The sequence below is a fragment of the Mesoplodon bidens genome, assembly GCF_964165515.1.
Source record: "Mesoplodon bidens genome assembly, chromosome: 1".
In the NCBI taxonomy this organism is placed as follows: domain Eukaryota; kingdom Metazoa; phylum Chordata; class Mammalia; order Artiodactyla; family Ziphiidae; genus Mesoplodon; species Mesoplodon bidens.
The window spans coordinates 215,352,638-215,375,216 of NC_138176.1; the positions used below are offsets into that span (position 1 = coordinate 215,352,638).

At 38.8% G+C, this 22,579-nt stretch overlaps 1 protein-coding gene across 2 annotated transcripts in view; it reads right to left on the minus strand.

Annotated features, from left to right (window-relative positions):
• SLC39A8 (solute carrier family 39 member 8) overlaps window positions 1-22,579 on the minus strand; it is a 74,636-nt gene that overhangs the window by 34,444 nt on the left and 17,613 nt on the right. For both annotated transcript variants that reach the window (XM_081243493.1, XM_081243494.1), the window contains exons 3-6: window positions 14,417-14,579; window positions 6,723-6,892; window positions 3,663-3,785; window positions 2,997-3,164 (exon numbers count right to left, since the gene is read on the minus strand). In XM_081243493.1, the coding sequence (XP_081099619.1) occupies window positions 2,997-3,164; window positions 3,663-3,785; window positions 6,723-6,892; window positions 14,417-14,579 (624 nt within the window). The remainder of the gene's footprint in view (window positions 1-2,996; window positions 3,165-3,662; window positions 3,786-6,722; window positions 6,893-14,416; window positions 14,580-22,579) is intronic.

The following is a 22,579-nucleotide window of genomic DNA, read 5'->3' on the forward strand; positions in this document are numbered from 1 at the left end:
TGGGCTTCGAAACAAACCATGAATTTTACACGTCATGTTCAATCATTGTAATGGGGTCACCCAGGTTAACTATATTCTCATCATATAAAATACTAGAAAATATTCTAATTTTATTATTAAAATCAGTATCACTCATATTTCTCTATCTATTGTCTCTTAAAGCAATATCTGGACCCTGATAGCATTGCTTAAATGTCTCTTCTTTCCTCTGTTTTTAATGCGATGTGAAGAGAAAACCGAAAATAACAGTGTGTTGCTCAATTTGTTTAAATCTCTCTTCACTAGAGATTGTACCTACAACCAAAACGGCCAGAAAATAGTCCCCAGATGAAATTAGCATCAGGACTTTCTATGTGGCTCATGTCAAGGCCTGGTTCATGGCTGTCATCCTGGCACACACCTTCTCTACTTCAGGTGGACTTCTCATTCCTAGAAGTAGATTTCAAGACTCCTAGCTTCCTTCTGCTCTCTCACTGGATTGGTAGTTTACCCAGGTTTACAATTCCACAGTTGCCTCTGTTCAGAATATTGAAGGTACTGTGCCACTGGTCTCCAGCACTGATGTCAGGAAATCCAACGCCATTCAGCTCCCCGTTCCCTTGTATGGGACCCATTTGATTATTCTCAAAGCTTTTGGGACATTATTTTCCCAGATATTTTCATGGCTGGTTCTTCTTTCTCATTATCCAATTCTCCTCTGACCTCTTAAGGGACCGTTCTTGATAGATCAAAGAAGCCTCCACATGTCACTGCCACATCACCATGTTTTATGTTCATCGAAATAGTTAATGCTACCTGATATTTTCTTGTTTTACTCTTTTCTATATTATCTATTTCTGCTGAATAAACTATAAGCTTCACCAGAATTTGTTTGCTTCTGAATCCCCAGTGCCTAGGACAGTGAGCAGGCACTCAATAAATGTTTATTAAATAAATGAATGAAAGCCTGTATATTAGCACTACTACCAGAAGCAGAGAAAGAAGGGCCATTTGACTGATATTTCTAAATTATGTAAAACAGGATCCTGTCTAGGACCCCATCTTTGCCACGGTGTTTGTGTTTACTGCAAACATGTCTTCTGGCCACTGTGAATCAGAAACCAGGAGTCCTAAAACTTTAAAACTAAAGTCAAACTTTTGAGCAGATCAATTTTATTTGTTCTCAGAAAGCACTAACCATGGGCCAAAATTATCATCTTCGCTCTACAAAACTTAATATTTATTAAGAGTTAATGTTATCATCTTGATCCTAACAGAACAGTGACATGACGAAGGCAATCCAGCAAGGCGTATAAGAGTGCAAGCTTCCGCATCAGATGGCCTCAGTCCTGATAGAAGCCTCATCATTAGGAGATGTGTGTCCTTGGGTTTATTTAACCTCTCTAAGCCACAATCTCCTAATTGTAAGAGTGCTTATCTCCTAGGCTATTATGAGGATCAAATGAGATCATTCATCTAAAGTTCTAGGCATAGTCCTTGAACATTTAATAAAGGTTAGCTGTAATTATTATAGGAAATTATCTATTTGAACATTTACATATTCTTTGCAAAGTCTTGCCTAAAAGCATCATTCACTATATTGCATGAAATAATTTCCTCTCTTAGCTTAGTGCTCACATAAAACTGCCTTTTCAATCCCTCCTGAGATTTTCCTTAATCGGGTGGGAAGAAGTATAGGACCAATCATATTTTCTTTCCAGAGGAAACTCAGATCATTTGCGTTAATAACCTCTTCCAAATATCGTTTTTCTTCTTTTTTTTTCTTAGCTGACTTCCTTCTGATTTTATTTTTAATTATCGTCTTTTATATTGTATTTAACTTTGTAGCTTTTGGATCTGTCATTTATGAGCTGAGAGACCCTGGAGAGGTTACTTAGCATCCAAAGCTCCACTTTCTTTATCTGTCAAATGAGACATGTGTGGACACCCATGACACTAGCATCCCAGTCTCCCTTTTAATAACCACTCTTCTACCGCATCCATATTCCCTTGGGGCCATACAAAGGGCTCAACCCTCTAAGCACTTAGATTAGTCTAGAAGTGGACATCTAATTCAAGCTGGACCAAGGAGACACTCGCCAGAAATTTGGGATTTAGGACTTAAAGAGGCAGGTCCATTTCCTTCTAGTAGCCTAAATTATAAAACATAAATCCCAGGAGTTGCTAGTGACTATGGTTCCCGTTTATGAAGGAGCCCATCCACAGTGAAAAAAGAGAATGACTCTAAGATGCAGAGAGGAGAAGGGAGTGGGAGTCCTAATAATTCTAATGGTTCCAGGGTTGTTGATCTTCCTATAGCCTGGCTATCCCATTAGATAGCCACTATCTTTCCAATAAATTCTCATTTTTGCATACATAATTTGGGTTTGATTTCCAAATAATTCTAATACATAGAAAATAACCCCTGCTTTTAGTTCTAATAGTTCTAATATGTAGTTCTAATATGTAGAAAAGAATCCCTACTTTTAATCGTTGTTATAAAAAGTAAATGAGATAAAATAAGTGCTGGCTTATTACCTGGCATATAATACTTGCTCAAGAAATAATACCTATTAACATTATTTAGAAAATGGGAATGAAAATTCTAAATCAATTAATTAATGAACACAATTTTAATAGCTTACAAGTCTTCTTTCAGTTTCAAAATCACTCAAAGGGATTCTTTGGTTTTGTATCTCGAAAGAATTGCAAAATAAGAGAAATGCTCTAAATTAATTTTGCCACATATGATTGTATAAATCTTAGTAACTCTTACATAGTTAAACAATCTTAGAGAATACTAAAGCCTCCAACCCAGCAACCTACAATTTATTGCTAAACTCGCATATTTGCAGTAAATTGATGGAGGGAAAGTGGAAAAAGAAACAAACTTACATTCCACTTATCCCACACATGCAGGAATAAGTCTGATACAATTAAATGTGCAAAATACTGACTGGCTGCATGCACAACAGTCTCACATAGTGTGAAGGACGCAGTAAAGAGAATTACAATACCTGTAGAGATACCACACTGACATTATCAAAATGAAGGTGTCCATTAGGCTCTGTGACAGCTGGATTTGCATAACATGTCACACCATTGATGGCAGGTAACGTTTTAGGCTGATGAGTTTTTTCTTGAGAAGAACCAAAGTCATCATTTCCAAAGTGGGTATGACCATCCTATAAGAAAAATAAGGGAGGAAAAGGTTATAAGAAGAAACAAAGATGGCTCATACAGGCAAGAAAATAGAGAATTTAATGGTTTTTATTTATAAGAGAAAAATTTTATATCTATTCTGTATATAGTATAATCTTTTTAGATTTATAAAATTTCTCTTCCTTTAAATGCATCTTCATTTATTAGATTCTCCTGTTTTTGTTTTTTCATGTTAGGGTGCATATACCTTCTTATGTTGGTGGATATGAATGGAATACAAATTATGTGCATCTGTAATTGGACATTAAGTTGTTAGTATTTACTACAAATTCTACAATAAGAATCAAGTGTTCCTCTTATACTTATCAATATATTGATCCTTTTCTTTCTCTCCTCACATTCATAAGTCTAAAAACCGAACTGTTCACATAATTGTAAGAATAAAATTCCTGCCTTTATTTGCCTATATAAAGTAGCTTTAGTGGGTAAAACATCAAACATTTTAAATAAAGTCCATTTACCTGACCATACGTCTTCAATAACATCTTAAGTGTTCTTTCAAAAAAGAAAAGTATGTAAAATCCACCAAACACAGCAACTGCCTTCTCAACATACTTGTCAATTTTGGGATTGAATCCAAATGCCTAAGGGAGAAAAAAAGGCAATTCAGGTAAGACCAAGTCATTTAATTTGATTCAGTAAATAATTTTCACCACAGTCCTAAGTCCATCCTTCACATCCAGGTAATATTGGGAATTTACCTGCCAAAATCATAAAACAAAAATGCTGAAATCTGAGTAATCAAACTGTAAGAGATAGCACTGAAGTCTTATAACCAGAGGAAGTCCTATTAAATAAAGCCCCCAGAGTACCTTATAGTTTCCTAGCTATAACACCTTCAGTGATACTTGCCCTGAGAAAGTAAACTTTTAGCAGTAAAAAAGCAGCACTGATTCCTGTATTTATAAGATAATATTAGACATGGGTAATTAAGACAAATGAGACATTGATTATCCACTTTTACTAAAAGTAATATATTTGCCCATAATTTCCAGAGTCAACTTTTTAAAGCAAATATGGCAGGTCACTTGGATTACTGTTTTCCCAAGAGAGAGCCCCTTGAACTTAGAGGATCCTAACAAGTCCTAAAGAGATAAATAAATCGAGGACTGAGCCCCAGAATAAGGAAGAAAAGATATAGGATACCAGGCACTCACACACACACATACACACACACTCACAAATGATGAGAATGAAATAATTCATTGTTGAAAGGACACAGGACAAGAGCTGGAGTTTGAAATTATAGAGTCAAGATGTTCTAGGCAGACAAGAAATACAAACTTAAAATAAGTAACATAGCAGGGGAGCATAACATGTGAAAAGCCACAGCTTTATACCATTCCACACATTGTAAATTTCCCTTCTGAACAGCAGTCTAGAATAGAAAATGCCTGGGTTCTTGTTCTACATTTGTCTCTGGGGAGACCTCATGCCACATCTTCTTTTCAGTGACTTCTCCAGACCTATTTACACAGTGCAAAAATGGCATAAAAATACCTACTCTATACAACGAACACAGTGGTTATGAAAATAAAATAGCAAAGGGGAAATAATTTTGCCACAAAAGAAATAACTATCAGGACTTCCCTGGTGGCGCAGTGGTTAAGAATCCACCTACCAATGCAGGGGACACGGGTTTGAGCCCTGGTCAGGGAAGATCCCATATGCTGCGGAGCAACTAAGCCCATGCACCACAACTACTGAGCCTGTACTCTAGAGCCCGCGAGCCACAACTACAGAGCCCACGTGCCCCAACTACTGAAGCCTGCGCACCTAGAGCCCGTGCTCCGCAACAAGAGAAGCCACTGCAATGAGAAGCCCGTGCACCGCAATGAAGAGTAGTCCCCGCTCGTTGCAACTAGAGAAAGCCCATGCACAGCAGCGAAGACCCAACACAGCCAAAAATAAAAAGTATATAAATTTTTAAAAAAAATTTTTAAAAAGAAATAACTATGTAAATTGGGGGTATTATTAAAAAGATAGATTCTCTAGTGTTTACATAATTCTCTGCTCATATCCATAATTCCCTAATTATCACAGAAAGGCAAAAGAACCTGTATAAGTGCTGTTGAAGAAGTTTATTTTCCTAATAGACATTTTAATGTATTATTACGTTTTCAATAAAACAGGGAACCTCAAAATCATAAATGTACAATCCTCAGTCCACATACCATGTCAGTTTGTTTAATTTAATTTGACTCACCACAAATCAGGTGAGTTAATATATATAATACTATATCAAATATACTACATATAATTTTTAAAATCAGAAAATCTGTTTTGTCATCCTAGCTTTGTTACTAGCTGATTACATGGCTGTAATCAAGTCATTTAATCCCCTTGGATTTTAATTTTTTCATCTCTACAATTGAGGCTTTGAAGTAGATGTTCTCCTAGGTCCTTTCTAGATATAATAATAATTTTAAAAACTATGACTTTAAGAAGTTACATCCCCACTTTCATATATAGCTGCGAAAACTAAAAGGAGCTTTAGTTATAATTTTCTAAAACTTATGAGCTGAAGGTGATACTGTACATTTTCTTTTTGTTCAGAGCTTGCCCCTCCATCTTTGTGTGTGCACGAGTGGGGAGATACTGTCCACGTGTACATGTGTTTCTCCAGTTGCCCTTTGTGACTCCCTCCTGTTAATGTCTCTTTCTCCTTCCTGTCTCTTTTCCTCTCACTTATTCTCCTCACTCCATCTCTCTTCCTTATATGGCCACATTACAGATTTGAAATAAAACATATATATCATGTGCTGATGAACTGAATAGCACACTGTAGTCAATGGCAGATCAATAATACGTTTTACCAAAGGAACAAATAAGCTGCTGTTTATTTATTGGCCTTCGATTGATTTTTATCCACAATCAAAAAGAATGAAAAGGTTTGTCAACCATGTTCTAATTTACCCTCTAGTCTTCTTTAGCTGTAGTAAATACATGGAGGAATTTTTTTTAACATCTTTATTGGAGTATAATTGCTTTACAATGGTGTGTTAGTTTCTGCTTTATAACAAGGTGAATCAGCTGTACATATACATATGTTCCCATATCTCTTCCCTCTTGCGTTGCCTTCCCACCCTCCCTATCCCACCCCTCTAGGTGGTCAAAAAGCACCGAACTGATCCATGGAGGAATTCTGTTGTATATCTTAGTAAATTTGACACTGCGTGCACTTCAGAAATAAACAAGTAAATAATAAAAAGAGTGTAGAAAAATTAAATTTGCCAAATGTGAGACAGAATAGAGTCGTAAGGCCTTCCGAGGTGTCCCAGAGCTGTCTGAGCACGTCCTGGTGCCTGGCCGCCCAGAATATTAATTTTCTCTCTGACGCTGACTTCCTCTGCAGCTTGGGACAAGCTTTTTCATTTGCTGTGATTCAGCTTTCTCTTATCCAAAACACTATAAACCAGACCATAAAATGCTGCAAGAATTATGGAGGCTTAAAATGTACAAAGTGCTGAAACATTTAAGAGAAACAATTATTCACAGAAACAAACAGCCAACCTCCTTACCTCTGGTATAAGTTGGAAAATTGCATTTGAAAATAGAGTCCCAATAGCCAGCCCCACAAAATAGGTCAAAATCTTAGGGAAATAAGATTTCTTTATCAACGGAGTCAAAATCAGTCCGAGGAGAGATGCCAGATTAATAATTGTCACTGACAGGAAGCCATATCCCCAAACTGTGGATCAGAGGGAAAAGAGTAGAAATTAATTAGAGCATAGGAGCCAAATGACATCTCACTGTACATTAAGTCTGAAACACATTTCATCTTTAAAAGCTTGAAACAGGTATCTTCTTTAAAACAATGAAACCTTCTCACTGACAATTATATAGAAAATTACTGAGAATATAAATATTAATAGTAACACTGCCTATGCTTTCCTCAGTCCTAAGTCATCATTATGGGATTACAGACTTTTATAGCTTGCAGGGAATTTGAAGAACATCTAGCAGAGTGATCATCCAAGGCCCACAGGCTCCAAGCTACCTAGCTGCATCTGTGGCTCAAAGCCCAGTTTAAAACTAGGCCTTTCAGAGGACTAACAGAGGCAGTGTGTGTTTCGGGGAGAAGGTATGGGGTGACGAGGGCAAGCAGATGGGTGGGGTTGTTAGCTTCAAGATGACCATAGTTGCTGACACTGAGCTCGTCATAATCATTTGTCTGCAGGCCCTGTGGACAGCACCTCCTTGGGGAAGACAGCACCTCGGCCCCCTGCTTGGGCCTCCAGGGAGCCCCAGTGCAGTGAGCACTCAAGAAGGGAGCACATGGCAGCAGCAGAGAGTGGATACGTTGCACAACTCCCCCTACCAGGCTCAGACGAAGGCAACAATATCCCACAGAGTGGAGACTGGTGAAAAGGGACGTGGAACATTCTTCATGTCTCCATCCTAGGGCCTGGCCCCCTAGTAGTGCTTAAAAACTGTTCCTTAAAATGAAATGAACGGATGGCATCCTAAGGTCAATATCTCCCCGGTTATCCTAGAGGGGATGGTTTTAAAACAATATGGGAATGCGAGTGAAACAGACTGTGTGAACTGTACAGGGGCAGGTGGCAGTGCAGGCTGAGATACCAACTGCCTCCAGAACTGTGCGACGTTGGCTTTGCCTGCAGCCCCACTGACTGTGCGCTAAGGACAGTGTGAAAGATTAGAAAGCTGCCTCTGCATTGTCACTTCTTTAAAATGCCCAGAAAACATTTTTAAGTGTCAGGGCACTTTCCTCATTGACACTATCCCTGGAGTACATAGTAACACCAAATGCCTGGAGAGTGTTTGCCATGTGCCAGGCACCATACTGAGTGACTAACCTGTATTAATTCATTTGATCTTCACAAAACCCTGCGAAGCAAGTACTACTACTATCTCCTTCGTGCAGTTGAGGAAACCAAGGTACATGGAGTTCAAATCAGCTGCCCGAGTCATGTGAATAGAACGCAAGACTTTGAACCCAGTCTGGCTCCAGGGTCCACATTCATTAGCAATATGCTTCATTACTCCTTAGAGGTAATCTAATATTTAAAAAGCTCAAGGGACTCAACCAAACTGTGAACATGTTATATTGTGCCTCATGAACACAGGATTGCTCACCATTATTCTAGTGATTCTAACTATAAATAAGCCATCTTAGCAAACATTTATGGAGCCTAGGTTGTAGACCAAACCATGCTTCCTGCCAACAAGGAGCTTGGACCTTTGGCTTGGGGACGCTAGAGGGCACACACATACACAAAGCAAAACAAGGTAGCTTGTGCTGAGTACCACATGAAAAGGACAGATAATAAACATTACGTTACCACAAGAACCATCGCAGCACTGACCATGCCTTTATCTTCTGCAGATAATTTCCTATCAGTTCCAGACTCCTAACCATGCCCCAGAGTCATCTCATGGGACTCACAAAGGTCCACCTCATTCCCATCTATTACCTTATCACCTAAAGCAACACTACCCACTCCCCTTAGCGTTTCCACTTCTTCCTCCATGGTATAATCTGTGTGTAGTTGCCCTTAACACAAACAGTCTTCTATCCCATCACTAGCCTACATGTGTTCATTCATTCAACAGACATTTATAATCTAATTAGGTAGACAAGATATATACAAGTTGGAAACTAAAATCAAAATGCAAAGAACTTTTTGAGTACCAAACAGAGGCAAAGCCACTACACATATTAAAGTCATCAGCTTCCCCTGAGAAATCCTATTTCACTACCCTTGTCCACTGTCTCCATAAATAGCAGAAACATCAGGATCAATTTCAATTTCTCACTCTCCACAGTCAATTCCAAAGACAATTAGTGACCAAACTCTACGAATTTTGCTTGAGATATCTCACTCCACATTCTCCATCGCATCACCTCCCACTCCTCATCTGGTGCACTATGACAGCTTTCTGTCTGGTCTTCCTCCCCGTACTTGACATGGCCACCAATCTTATTATCCTAAAACACAGTTCTGATCATCTCATGCCCCTATTTGCAGCTGTCCTTCATCAACGGACTGTCACACAACCTCTCCAATGTTATTTACCCCCTTATCAACATGGCCTTTATGCAGACACAATGTTTTCCAAGTATAGAATTACCTTTGCACTGTGGTTCTTTATCTGAAAACACCTTTTCTATCTTCATTGCCTGACAAACTCACACACGGCTCTCCAAGCCAATGCAAAGACCTCCTCCATGAAACTTTCCTGGATTTTCCAGGCAGCAATCCCTTGCTCATCAAGTTTCCCATAGTTCTTTGAAGGTATTTGGGCCACTTACCATTTCTTGTGTGCTACCATCATTTTATTACTTATATATTTGTCTACATGATACAAATGATAAGATTTTCAAGGACAGGGGCTATGTTTTATTCTTCCTCAGAGCCTAGAATGTTGCCCAGCAAATAGCACACATATCTTGATGAATGAATGAATGCCATATTTTCAAGGTGCAGCCCAGAACTCTGTCAAAAAATTACCAACTCATTTGCTTGTCCAACATTTCTAACCTTCCTTATAGTATTGTGCACATCAGAACCACTTGGGGAACTGTGGGAGTGGGAACTGTCATGCTCCAGGCACACAGCATAGTCTCCCCCCCTTCTTGCATTGTTAGCACATTATTCAGGGAAAAAAGATTCATTCATCCACTCAACCTGAGCACCAAAGAATGAATTAGTATAAGAATACTCCTTGGGCTTCCCTGGTGGCGCAGCGGTTGAGAGTCCGCCTGCCAATGCAGGGGACACGGGTTCATGCCCCGGTCCGGGAAGATCCCACATGCCACGGAGCGGCTGGGCCCGTGAGCCATGGCCGCTGAGCCTGCGCATCCGGAGCCTGTGCTCCGCAACGGGAGAGGCCACAACAGTGAGAGGCCCACATACCACAAAAAAAAAAAAAAAAAAAAGAATACTCCTTGGACCTCTCCATATACACAGAGGTCTCCCTCTAATGATCTGTTTCAGAGAAAATCCTTTCTCTCTGCTTCTTAGTGAACTCTGAAGAATTTTAATACATTTTCAAGGAATATTAGTAACAATAGTGAACATTTATTGAGTGCCCACAATGTGTTAAGATTCTTCTAAGAACTTCACCTTTTTAAGCTCATTTAATTCTCCTATTTCATAGTTTTTAGAAGAATTGAAATAAAACCAGTTAGTTCAGACCCTGTAATATAGTAACTCTTCAATAAATGCTATTATATATATTTTTTAAGTTAGTCAGTAGACATCACGTAAATTTTAGTTCATTTGGATCACTGTTATACAATGAAAGATGAGCAAACCAGGAGTCAGGAGCCCTGGGCTCTCATCCCCCCTCAGGTATGTACCTAGAGGAAGCCATTTAACCTCTCTGGAACATAGACTTATGTCCTCAACTGTATTACAGAGTTGGACAGTGTGATTTTCAGGGATACTATTAAGGATAAGATACTATTATTCTTATCTGTTATTTGAACTGAATGGTATTCTGTGATCTTAAAAAAAAATGAGGCAACTTTGGACCATTAACTTATTGCTAAAAATGTAATTAATCTGCTAGAGAATTTAATTTACCATCAGTTTATTGCACTCATCAATATGAGTTTCTAAAGTACCTGAGAGGCAATTTCAAAATCACAAACGGTAAGGTCTCAGGTAAGTGAGATTCTTTTTATCTGCCCATTGAAATATCAGAGTTTGGCTTGCTTTTATTTTGGTTTTTCATTCCCTTGAATGAGCTCAAAATTGACTCTATATTAAGTGAACTATTATATAAAGAATCCAGGGCATTTCATTGTTTAAAATATCCTTTCTTTGTTAGAAAAGAACAGGCTTACACAGGGGCCAGGGAATAGAGTCAACCTATGAGCATATGCATAAGAAGAGTGAAGACATATTTTTCCTACTCTGTTGCAGGCACTGTTCTAGGTACTTGTGCATATTAACTCATTTGATATCCCCAACAATTCTGTAAGGAAAGTACAACTATTATCTCCATTTTGCAGATGAGGCACAGAGACATTAAACAAGTCACCCAAGGTTACACAGCTGCACAAAAATAAAACAAGATATTACACCAAGTAACGGCCATATGCAGTCAATCATCTTAGACTAGTAATGAATACTCTACTAGTATCCCTAATTCTCCGGAAACTTTTCTATATCTTCTCTCACTCCATCCCACCCATTCTAGCCTTACTTCAATTCCTAAGATAATGTGCACCCTAAGAGGCATTTCTCTCTGGGTCCTGCATCCGAATACTTGGTGCTTTCCTGACCTTGTAACTTAGGAGTGATGATTTTTCCATTTTATGGCTTTGCAGTAGTGATCCTAGAATTCTTCCCCTTATTGCTTACCACTTTCCTGTTCCTACTTCCTGGTTCCTGAGAGGGTAACCCAGGAATTAATAGGGGTTAAAACAGTTTTGAATATCAGTAATTAACCTGCACAGCGTAGAGGATTTGCTTTTTCTCAGAAGCCTCACCTCCTGTCCCCAGAATTATGTACATGTCAGAGATAGTTCATGTAACAGATATATATATATATATATAGTACCTGTGTGCCAGATAATATTCTAAATGCTCTACAAACATTAAGTTATTTAATCTTTATAGCAACCCTATGAGAAAGGAACTATTTTAGATGAGAAAATTAAGGCAGAAACAAAGACAAGTGCCCAACATAGCTGGAAAGTTATAGAGCTGGGATCTGAGCCTAGGTTGGCTGACTTTAGAATCTATGCTTTTACTACACTATATTATTAGTAAATGTTAGTACAGAAAGCATTTGCTGAATTTAGTTTTGAATATAAAGTGCAAACTATATTAAATAAACTTGTAGAAATATAAACATATTCCCATTTAGTACATCCTCTAGAAAAAATATTTGTTTGAACAATGAGCTCTGAAATTATTGTTACTCACAAAATCGCTAATTATACTGATAAATTATGGTTGGTAATTTCTATTCTTTGTATATGTAAATATAGAATACAAAAGAGAACATGGGTTCTGAAGCTGAGACAGCCTGGGTTTGAATCTGGCTCTACCATGTACAAGCTGTATAAATCTTGAGCAAATGACTTTGAACTCTCTGCACCTCGGTTTCCTTGGCTGTAAAATGGGAATAGTTGTTCCATCATATAGTTGTGCAAAGATTAATTGAGTTAACATATGAAAGAACTTGGAAAAGTATCGGTTATAGAAAGGACTACATAAAAGTTGGCTGTTATCGTTATTTTTGTCTTTGTTGTTATCCCTTTTATTCATATATAGTGAGATTAAAATGCTCATGTATACACAGAGGAATCCAAAAGTTAGTATCGGGCTGGCCAAAAAGTTCGTTCATGTTTTTCATGTTACAGAAAAACCCAAACAAACTTTTTGGCCAGCCCAATAAAATAGGCACTCCCTTTGTTGAGGCTTCCCTTTTCTTCTTCATCTTTCCTCTCTTTATATTCGCCATCTATATTCACATTAGATGTGCTCACTCAGACCAGTGGCTCCAAACACCATCTCTGAGATGACAAATCTCTAGCCTCGACTATTCTCTGAAATCCAAATATGTGTGTGCCACTGCCTACTGGACATGTCCCCTTGTGGGTCTACATCAATGTCTCGGACTAACCATGTCAAAAATTATACTCTTGGTCCTCACCACTCACTTCCTCCACAACAAAGTGCTCCTTCCCCAGTCTTGTCCATCCCAGGATATGGTGCAACCATCTATGCAGTTTCTCTGGCTTAAACTTGGATTCATCTTTCCCTCCCACACATCCAGCGCAGAGGCGAACCACATTAGCACAGTCTCCAAAATCCATCCTGAATCTGACCAGACCTCCTTACTTCTCCACTCCCACCTTAGACCAAGCCCCCATCAAGCTGAGCACCAACCCTGGCAATAGCCCCCTGACCCCATCTCCTTGCTTCTACTCTTGCCCCTTAACAATTTATTCTTCAAACTGCAGGTAGAATAATCTATTACAAATCCAAATAAAATCACATCACTCCCCTGTTTAGAACCCTACAGTGTCTTCATACCACATTCAGAATAAAATTCAATCAGTTTTCCACACCTTACAAGCCCTCCCTATCTGGCCCCTGGCTACCATCTCCTACTCTCCTTCCCGCTCACTGTGCTCCAGACACACACGCTTTCTCGCTGTCCCTTACACATGTCAAGCTCATCCCCAAACCAAGCTTAGGCTGCTGTTCCCTGGACCAAGAATGCTGTCCCCCAGAGAAGATCTAGCCATGGCCCTCTCCCTCTCCTCAGTCAGGACTCTGTTCAAATGTAATCTCATCAGGGAGGCCTCCCTTGACCCATCTAAAATCACACTCACCCACCATCTCCTACCCTTTACCTACTTTATCTTCTTCATAGCATTTATCACTCTGAAATTATATAATTTATTTGCTTGTTTGTATAAATGTTTCCTATTTCTTTTCTTCGCTACATGGTAAGCCCTAAGAGGGCAGGGAATTTTTCTTCTTGTTCACTACTGAATGCTTAATGCACAGAAATAAAGGAACCCAAAAAATGAGAATTAAAATACTCATGTGGGGCAGGTAACCATTTGGGAATACCAACAAATTGCCCCTCAGCAACTGATTTATCTCATTGGTGACAGAACTCTTCTACCTGTTTAATTAAGTATGTGGACTATACAGTAAGAATACACTTACTTTCTTATATTTAAAAATTTCTTTACAACGTCTATGGCAACACCACTATAAGCACTTAAAAGAGTCACTGGAATTTCTTTTATTTATGAAAATTAAGGCAGTAATAACTCAGTACCTTAAGATTTAATTTAGAACCACACTAGTTCCCTTATCTCTTTACTGACAATGACAGATACATTGACAGGTTTTAAAATAATATGATAAGTACAACGTAATGGAAATTGATCAATTATGACCCAAATAGTGAATGTGCCATCCAATATACACAACATAAAACATGTATTGCTTAAAATCAAGAACTGAATTTTATAAAATTTTCCATTGGTACCAAGTAAAATTTTGACTCCATAAAAAAAAGAGCATAACTTCTGGAGCTTAAATGAGTTCTAATTATGCTTATTCTAAAGACTTCCAGAATATAAGTATTTTTTACCAAGGGATTCTATGTAGATTAATTAAGAGCAATAAAGCAGAAAAAGAAGCATCTTAATTTCATTTTAGACTAGCTCACAGAGTTTTCAAACAAATGGGAGAAAAACCTTGCAACATACCCTCTGAAAGACTTGGTTTTGTTTTGCGTTTGGACCGATCTTCGCAAGGGTGAAAGTTCAATTGCTGTAAGACTGCTGGACAGATGACAGAGAAGTCTGAGCTGGTAATCTGCGAAGCATTTGAAAAGCCATGAAGGGAAAAGATCTCTTCCGCAGATAAACACTGAAATAGAAGAAACAAAGTAACCATATATGTGTCAACATAGTAAAAGGCTGCAAGCAAAGATACTATAAAGAGGCACGGACTATTTCCTCTAGACACATAACACTACCTCTTTTTTTTTTTAATTTATTTATTTTTGGCTGTGTTGGGTCTTTGTTGCTGCGCACGGGCTTTCTCTAGTTGTGGCAAGTGGGGGCTACTCTTCGTTGTGGTGTGCAGGCTTCTCATTGTGGTGGCTTCTCCTGTTGCAGAGCACAGGCTCTAGGCGTGTGGGCTCAGTAGTTGTGGCATGCGGGCTTCACTAGTTGTGACTCACAGGCTCTAGAGCACAGGCTCAATAGTTGTGGCGCACAGGCTTAGTTGCTCCGCAGCATGTGGGATCTTCCCAGACCAGGGCTGGAACCCGTGTCCCCTGCATTGGCAGGCGGATTCTTAACCACTGTGCCAACCGGGAAGACCAACACTACCTCTTCTACAAAAAGTCACTATAAAAATGTATCAACAGATGAATGGATAAAGAAGATGTGGCACATATATACGATGGAATGTTACTCAGCCATAAAAAGAAATGAAACTGAGTTATTTGTAGTGAGGTGGATGGACCTAGAGTCTGTAATACAGAGTGAAGTAAGTCAGGAAGAGAAAAATAAATACAGTATGCTAACGCATATATATGGAATCTAAAAAAAAAAAAAAAGGTTCTGAAGAACCTAGCGGCAGGACAGGAATAAAGATGCAGATGTAGAGAATGGACTTGAGGACACAGGGAGGGGGAAGGGTAAGCTGGGACGAAGTGAGAGAGTGACATGGACATATATACACTACCAAATGTAAAATAGTTAGTGGGAAGCAGCTGCATAGCACAGGGAGATCAGCTCCGTGCTCTGTGACCACCTAGAAGGGTGGGATAGGGAGGGTTGGAGGGAGACGCAAGAGGAAGGAGATATGAGGATGTATGTATATGTATAGCTGATTCACTTTGCTATAAAGCAGAAACTAACACACCTTGTAAAGCAATTATACTCCAATAAAAATGTTAAAATACATATATTATCAGTGGACCAACAGCAATTCACACAAAGAGCTTTAAAACAATTCTATATCCTCAATCTCCCATCTCTGTTTTTCCTCAGTTTGAATAGGTATTTTGTGGAGGCTATTGGAGTAGCTCTGTATAGCGTTTCTTGTAGACAAACACACCTGGTTCCCTTACAACTTCATGGTTAAGAAGTTCATCCATCCTGGACTGCAATAGTAACCTCAATACATAAAAGTTGTTTTAGGGCCTCCCTGGTGGCGCAGTGGTTGAGAGTCCGCCTGCCGATGCAGGGGATACGGGTTCGTGCCCCGGTCTGGGAGGATCCCATATGCCGCGGAGCGGCTGGGCCTGTGAGCCATGGCCTCTGGGCCTGCGCGTCTGGAGCCTGTGCTCCGCAACGGGAGAGGCCACAACAGTGAGAGGCCCGCATACCGCAAAAAGAAAAAAAAAAAAAAAAAAAAGTTGTTTTAAAATATGTCTTTAGAACAAATTGTTGCTTGCTATAATATCTATTATTCTCAATGATGGCGGGTAGCTTTTCTATATTACAATGTTTCTATATTATAATGGTGCTAGGCTGTTTAGAAGTTCATTTAACTGTTAATAAGGAATAGAATCTGCATTAGAAAAAAGTTCTCTGCAGAAATAACTTTTTAAAAGTACCATTTTACTCTTGGGCATATTTTAACTGTAAACTTTCTTCTATATACTTGCATTATTAAGAAGACTATAAAAGAAATTAAATGTGTTACTATTGCTAATATATGTTATAAGAATTATAGAGTATGAAAAATACCCATTCACTCAAAGAAAAAAGTCTATCTTTAATAACTGCAAAGAACGTTTCTTTGTATACTTCAGCCAATATTTAAACCCCACGAAGACCTTAGCTTTGTACTCTGGACTGGATTGTGTCCTCCGCAAATGTATATATTGAAGCACTAACATCCAATGTGATGATATTTGGTTATGGGGCTTTTGGAAGGTAATTAGTGTCAGATAAAGTCATGAGGGCAAGGCCCTGCTCCAACTGGATTAGTGGCTTCATAAGAAGAGACACCTTGTCTTAAGCAGCCATCTGCAATCCAAGGAGACAGCTCTTACCAGACACCAACCCTTCTGGCACCTTGATCTTGGACTTGCAGTCTCCAGTCTGTGAGAAAATAAATTTCTCTTGTTTGAGCCACCCAGGCTACAGTATTTTGTTAAAGAAGCCCAAAGTCACTGATACACTATGAACCGTACCAAGAACTCAAAAGTTGTTGTTAACTGTTTCATCATAAAGTGCTATAATTCCCCTCACAACAGAAACAATCAAATTAAAAGTGTAAGTTTTGGTAAAAGATCACTATTGATTATGAAGGAAAGATGAAAAACATCAGATACATCAAATTGTATGGAGTTGTCAAAAGGTAAGAATTCAATTGCCTTAAAGAAAATACACACGTACACACCATTTTTGTAATGTCTAAGAATGTGCCTAAAACTGTTCTTTACTGAACCTAAACTCTCCTTTGGGTTCGTGACAATGATAGCCGTGTGCCATCCCTAGAGTAGGAGACAACACTCAATGCTCTGTTAACAGACTTCCCTAAGACCAAGAATAAGGGATAATGAACCAATGGAGGGAGAAAATAGCTTGATAGCCAACTGGGGGAGAGAAAGTCGGTGTAGTTTATTCATTACTGTGAAGACACCCAGGAGCATAAATGCTAGGCTCAAAAGTTACAGAGTCCAGGGAATCCCCTGGCGGTCCAGTGGTTAGGACTCCATGCTTTCACTGCCAAGGGCCCAGGTTCAATCTCTGGTTGGAGAACTAAGATTCCTGCAAGCTGTGCAGTGCTGCCAAAAAAAAAAAAAAAATTACAGAGTCCGTGTGGCTCACCTGCCCCACTGCATGATTCCAGGAATAAATAGGTGTAGAAGTGAAAATACAAAGCAGCACTGTTTCCCTGCAAGGAAGTTCCTCCAACTCCAAAATAGGAGGAAAAGGGATGCTGCCCATAGATAATTTGCAAAAGTCTTCTCAGAATGAACAATCTAAGACTTCCTAAAACTTGATGACTGTTAAGCAGTTCCTTTTAGACTCTAACTGTGACCCATTAGTGGATCAGAAAATCCACTTAAAACATCACAGAGAGCATTTTGTAAGTAAGTAAAAAGCAATATAATAGAAACCACAGAGTGTATCACACATAACAGGAGTAAGTATTGCTTAGTCAAATTTTTGCTTCAGTTACACTTTATACATACCATGCACATGTATACTGGACCACAATATAAAGTTCATTTTTTACTATAAATGGCAGTCAACAGTTTTAAAGTCACTATCCTTAAGGATGCCCAGACTGCCCATTGTACATCATTAAAGACACTGTCCTACATACAGTTAGGGAAAAACAAAAAACAATGCGATCAAGGAATATATACTCAATATTGAAAGATAGCTGAGAGTCTTGATGATCTGTTCAGAAAGAACAAAAAGGTAGAGAGATGACAAAACTCTAGGCCTTGCTTTATGATTTTAGAATGAGGATGGACTACTAATAGTGTGACAAAACTGAATTAATGACAGGCCTGCCTTATTTAAATTAGCGATCTACCTTCAGAAAACAAACAGTGGTTGCCAGAAAGGGGGTTGGGGGGGGCGTGAATTAGGTGTAGGGGATTAAGAGGTACAAACCTCCAGTTATGAAATAAATTAGCCATGGAGTTGTAATATACAACTTAAGGAACATGGTCAATAATATTGTAATAACTTTGTGTGGGGACAGATGGTTTACTACTTATCACGGTGATCATTTTATAATGTCTACAAATGTCAAATCACTACATAGGACACCTAAAACTAACATAATATTGTACGTCAACTACCTTTTAATTTAAAAAATAAATGAAAATAAAGGAGTGAAGTTATGAGTGAAAATTAATTAACTAATTAGTTAAATTAAATAGCTATCTACCAGCAAGTGGAATGCAAATAGTTTTATACTGCACCCTATTTGGCTTTAAACAATATTGGTTTTTATTATGCTTTGATTTAACAGAGTTGAACCTGACGCAAAGAAAGCAATTGTCTAAGAAAGGGCAGTGCTTCCCAGAGCAGAGACAAACAGGATGAGTGCCCAAGGCCTGAACAGTGAGGACAGGGGAAGGTTAAATGATTAGGGAAAATTCCTCCCTCAACATTTTATACAGTGGAAATCTGTTTATAATAAATGCCAAGGAGTTAGGCAAGATTTGAGATTACACAGTGTAGATAATTACACAGGCTTTCTACTTGACTAAGCTTTAGTCAGGTTCTTCTAAGTCCTCTAGACTTCGGCCTTGCGTCCATCCTTGTAGGGCTGGCACTGCCCAGTTTTAGCAAGAATCCTGCCAAGTCTGTTTAGAGAAAATCCCCTAGGCTTAATATCTGATATTATCTTAATATCCTCAATATCTGGTCAAATTCTTCATTCCTCACCCTGATATCTGATTACCCTGGCTTCAGCAGGAATCCTGTTAGGTCTATTTAACCAAACTCCCTCCCTACCTCTGATGTTTCCTCTTAGTAATTTCCCATCCACTGACCCCCACTCTGTTCCTTGGCTATACATCCCCACTTGTCCATGATGTATTCAGAACTGAGCCCAGTTCTATACTGAGGTCCCTTTTCCCCTATTGCAATAGTTCTTGAATAAAATCTGTTTTTATTACCTTACTGTCAGACTCTGGTTTTCTTTAACAATACCAAGTATAATAACCATGTAATTATACTACACATCACATAAATTCTTTCCTTCATTCAACAAGTATTTACTGCATCATAAAATTCTGTGTATGACATTGATGGAAGAAGTGGAAGGTGGAGGGTGACAACAAAGAAAGAAATAGTACAAAGATAAATAAGTCGTCATACCTTCCATCAAGAAACCAAAATAATTTCAGCAGAAAGAAATCAGATACACCAGTATCTATAAAACCAGAGAGAAAGTGATAAAGTAATTATAAAGAACTATGAGAGTTCATATAAAGCAGAAATAATATGCAGAGGAAATAGTCAAAAAATTCTAACTTTGAGGTTAGAATTCCAGGAAAGTAGAAAGAGGATATTGCTACTGGTGTGATTAGAGAACCTAGGAAAAGAAAGGCATTTCGGAGGATGGTGGCAAGTTTCATTTTAGACATTTAAAGTTGCAGTGGTGCCTGTGGGACACCGGATGGAAATGATGAGTGAGCTTTCTGAGACAGCTAGAGGCCAGAGAGAAGGATGTGGCTGTCTTCTGTAAGGAGATAGCAGTTAAGTGGGAGTGGAGGAGATCATCAGGAGAGAGAGTATAGAAAGAGGAGAAAAACTTTGGGAATACACGTATAATTTGTGCAAAAGCAGGAAGGGGAGCCAGAAAATAAGACAGAGTGAGATAAGCCCAAAACATAAATAATTAAGGCCAGTGAATGCTTATCATTTTTGCCTGCCTGAGACTCCTTCCCCATCATCCAGTAACAGACCACCTGCCTGTGATGGGAGCCTCCCTCTATGTGATTTAGTTGGGGCTGACCAGGGAACATAGGACCCACACTTGTTCACTCTCTGGTGGAGCTATTGAAGAAATCTTCTTCCACTAGGATTGCTAGAAGTCTATGGGCTCCTTAGGCCACTTTTCCACCATGTGAAAGAAGGTGAACTAATAAGCAGAGAAAGGCAGGTATCCAATACCATCACTAATCCCCTGGAGACATCTGTGCCTAAAGCTGCTTCTGCCCCTGGAATCTTCAGTTACCTGAGCCAATGAATTTCCTTTTTGACTTCAGCTAATTTCACTTAAGTTTCTTTTACTTAGAAATGAAAGAATCCTAATTGATATATAAAGTAATTATTTAAAAGACATTTTTAAAGCTAGCAAAGGGATGTTACGTCCAGAACCTGTGTGAAAACAAAAAGATCAGCTTCTCCACCCTTCTTCCTTTTCCCAACACATGGGCTGTCTTCTCTACTTGGCTGTCTAGTCAAATGGCATCCACTAAATAATACAAAGCAATAAGACCATCTGATCCCGTACCCATTAAGCCTAGGCCTTCACACTACGCCACAAATGAAATATCATCCCACTCAAAGGTCACCCCAGAGATGGTTTCAGATTCTGTTTTGCACGGACTGTGATTCTGTGGAAGCTGAGCATCTCACCTTCCTAATAAGGCCACTGCTACAGGTATGGCTGAGCTCTCAAGGAAGGGAGAGAGAGCTCTCCTGATGCATTTAGACTCAGTGACGATCAAAATTAGAGTGAAATATCAAGTCCTGTCAGTTTTTCTGGGTTGTCAAGTAATTGAGTCACACAAACTTTTTTAAACCCAGTATTCTTGCATTTCAAGCAGAGAAGCCAACATGTTGCTTCATCCTTCTAAGCTACCATCATATAACCATACAACTACGAGGCAAGGAACTGGTCTCAGATTGTTAAGAGTGTATTAGGAAGAGGAAAAGATGAAGATCCAAAATCATTATGTAATGGGAAAGAAACTTCTGGAATCCTTGAGCTCATATCCACCTTAGTATTTATTAATGATAATACTAACAATATAATACTGTATGCCTGGCCCACAGCAGGGCTTAGTAAATACTTGTTGAATGAACAACTTAGTAAATGAATGAATGAACCCCTCACTTGTCTTCACAGTAATTTTTAAAACCAATTGCAAAACCTGTTTAAGTTCATAGTAGTAAACTAAACAAAATGATATAAAAGCAAAAAAAGTATAAAAGCAAAAGAAGATGAAGTGTACACAAGAATGTTTCAAATATGGCAACTGGACAAATATCCCAAGAGAACAATTTAAGTACTTAAAGCTTAAAAGGGTGGTTTGAGTTTAACAATTGGGAGGCCATTTCTGACCCTGAAACCAGTGAAGTGTCCCATTAACTTTCCCCTTCAGGGGTGACTACACAACGTCAAGGAATTGGTGATTTAAATGCTCCACTCTGGCAACAGGAGTGGCAAAGTGGGAGTGACCGTGGGCATCACTTCCAGGTTTGTTACTGACACAACAATGGAACTACCCAACCGCAGTGACAAGGAACTCGCATACCGCTTCCAAACCGCCTGGCTCTTGCAACACATATATATGTGCTCAATCATCCTCTACCAACTTTCTCTTGAACTTTTTCCCAATTAATTTCCTCTTTAAAGTTTACTCATGATTACTTCACCATGATAAAAGAGTTTTCTAAGGTTTGAGCAAAGAACATTCTAGAAAGATGATCTTCTAAGGTGTAAAAGGTGGCTAATCAAGTGATCCCAGCTCTGTTTCCCCAAGATTTGTTCTTCCATTTTTCCCACAGATTTCCTTACAGTTCTTACTGAAGCCACTATGGTGCAGATAGAGTCCCTCCCACAACGTACACAGGCGTGCACACACACATGTGCTTATACACATTCTCAAAGCTCTTCCTTAAGAGCAGACAAAAAGAGCCTTTCCTGGATATATTATTTAAAGGAGAAAATGATTTATTTTATGATACACTGATAAGGGAAAAAACAGATTATTACAAAACAATATGTATAGAATGATACCACTGTTCTAAATAAGGTTAAATAAAATCTGAAGATACGGTGCAAGAGGGTTCCCTTTTCTCCACACCCTCTCCAGCATTTACTGTTTGTAGATTTTTTGATGATGGCCATTCTGACTGGTGTGAGGTGATATCTCATTGTAGTTTTGATTTGCATCACATTAGTGATGTTGAGCATCCTTTCATGTGTTTGTTGGCAATCTGTATGTCTTCTTTGGAGAAATGTCTATTTAGGTCTTCTGCCCATTTTTGGATTGGGTTGTTTGTTTTTTTCATATTGAGCTGCATGAGCTTCTTGTAAATTTTAGAGATTAATCCTTTGTCAGTTGCTTCATTTGCAAATATTTTCTTAATTGCAGCTCTGTTTACAATAGCCAGGACATGGAAGCAACCTAAGTGTCCATCGAC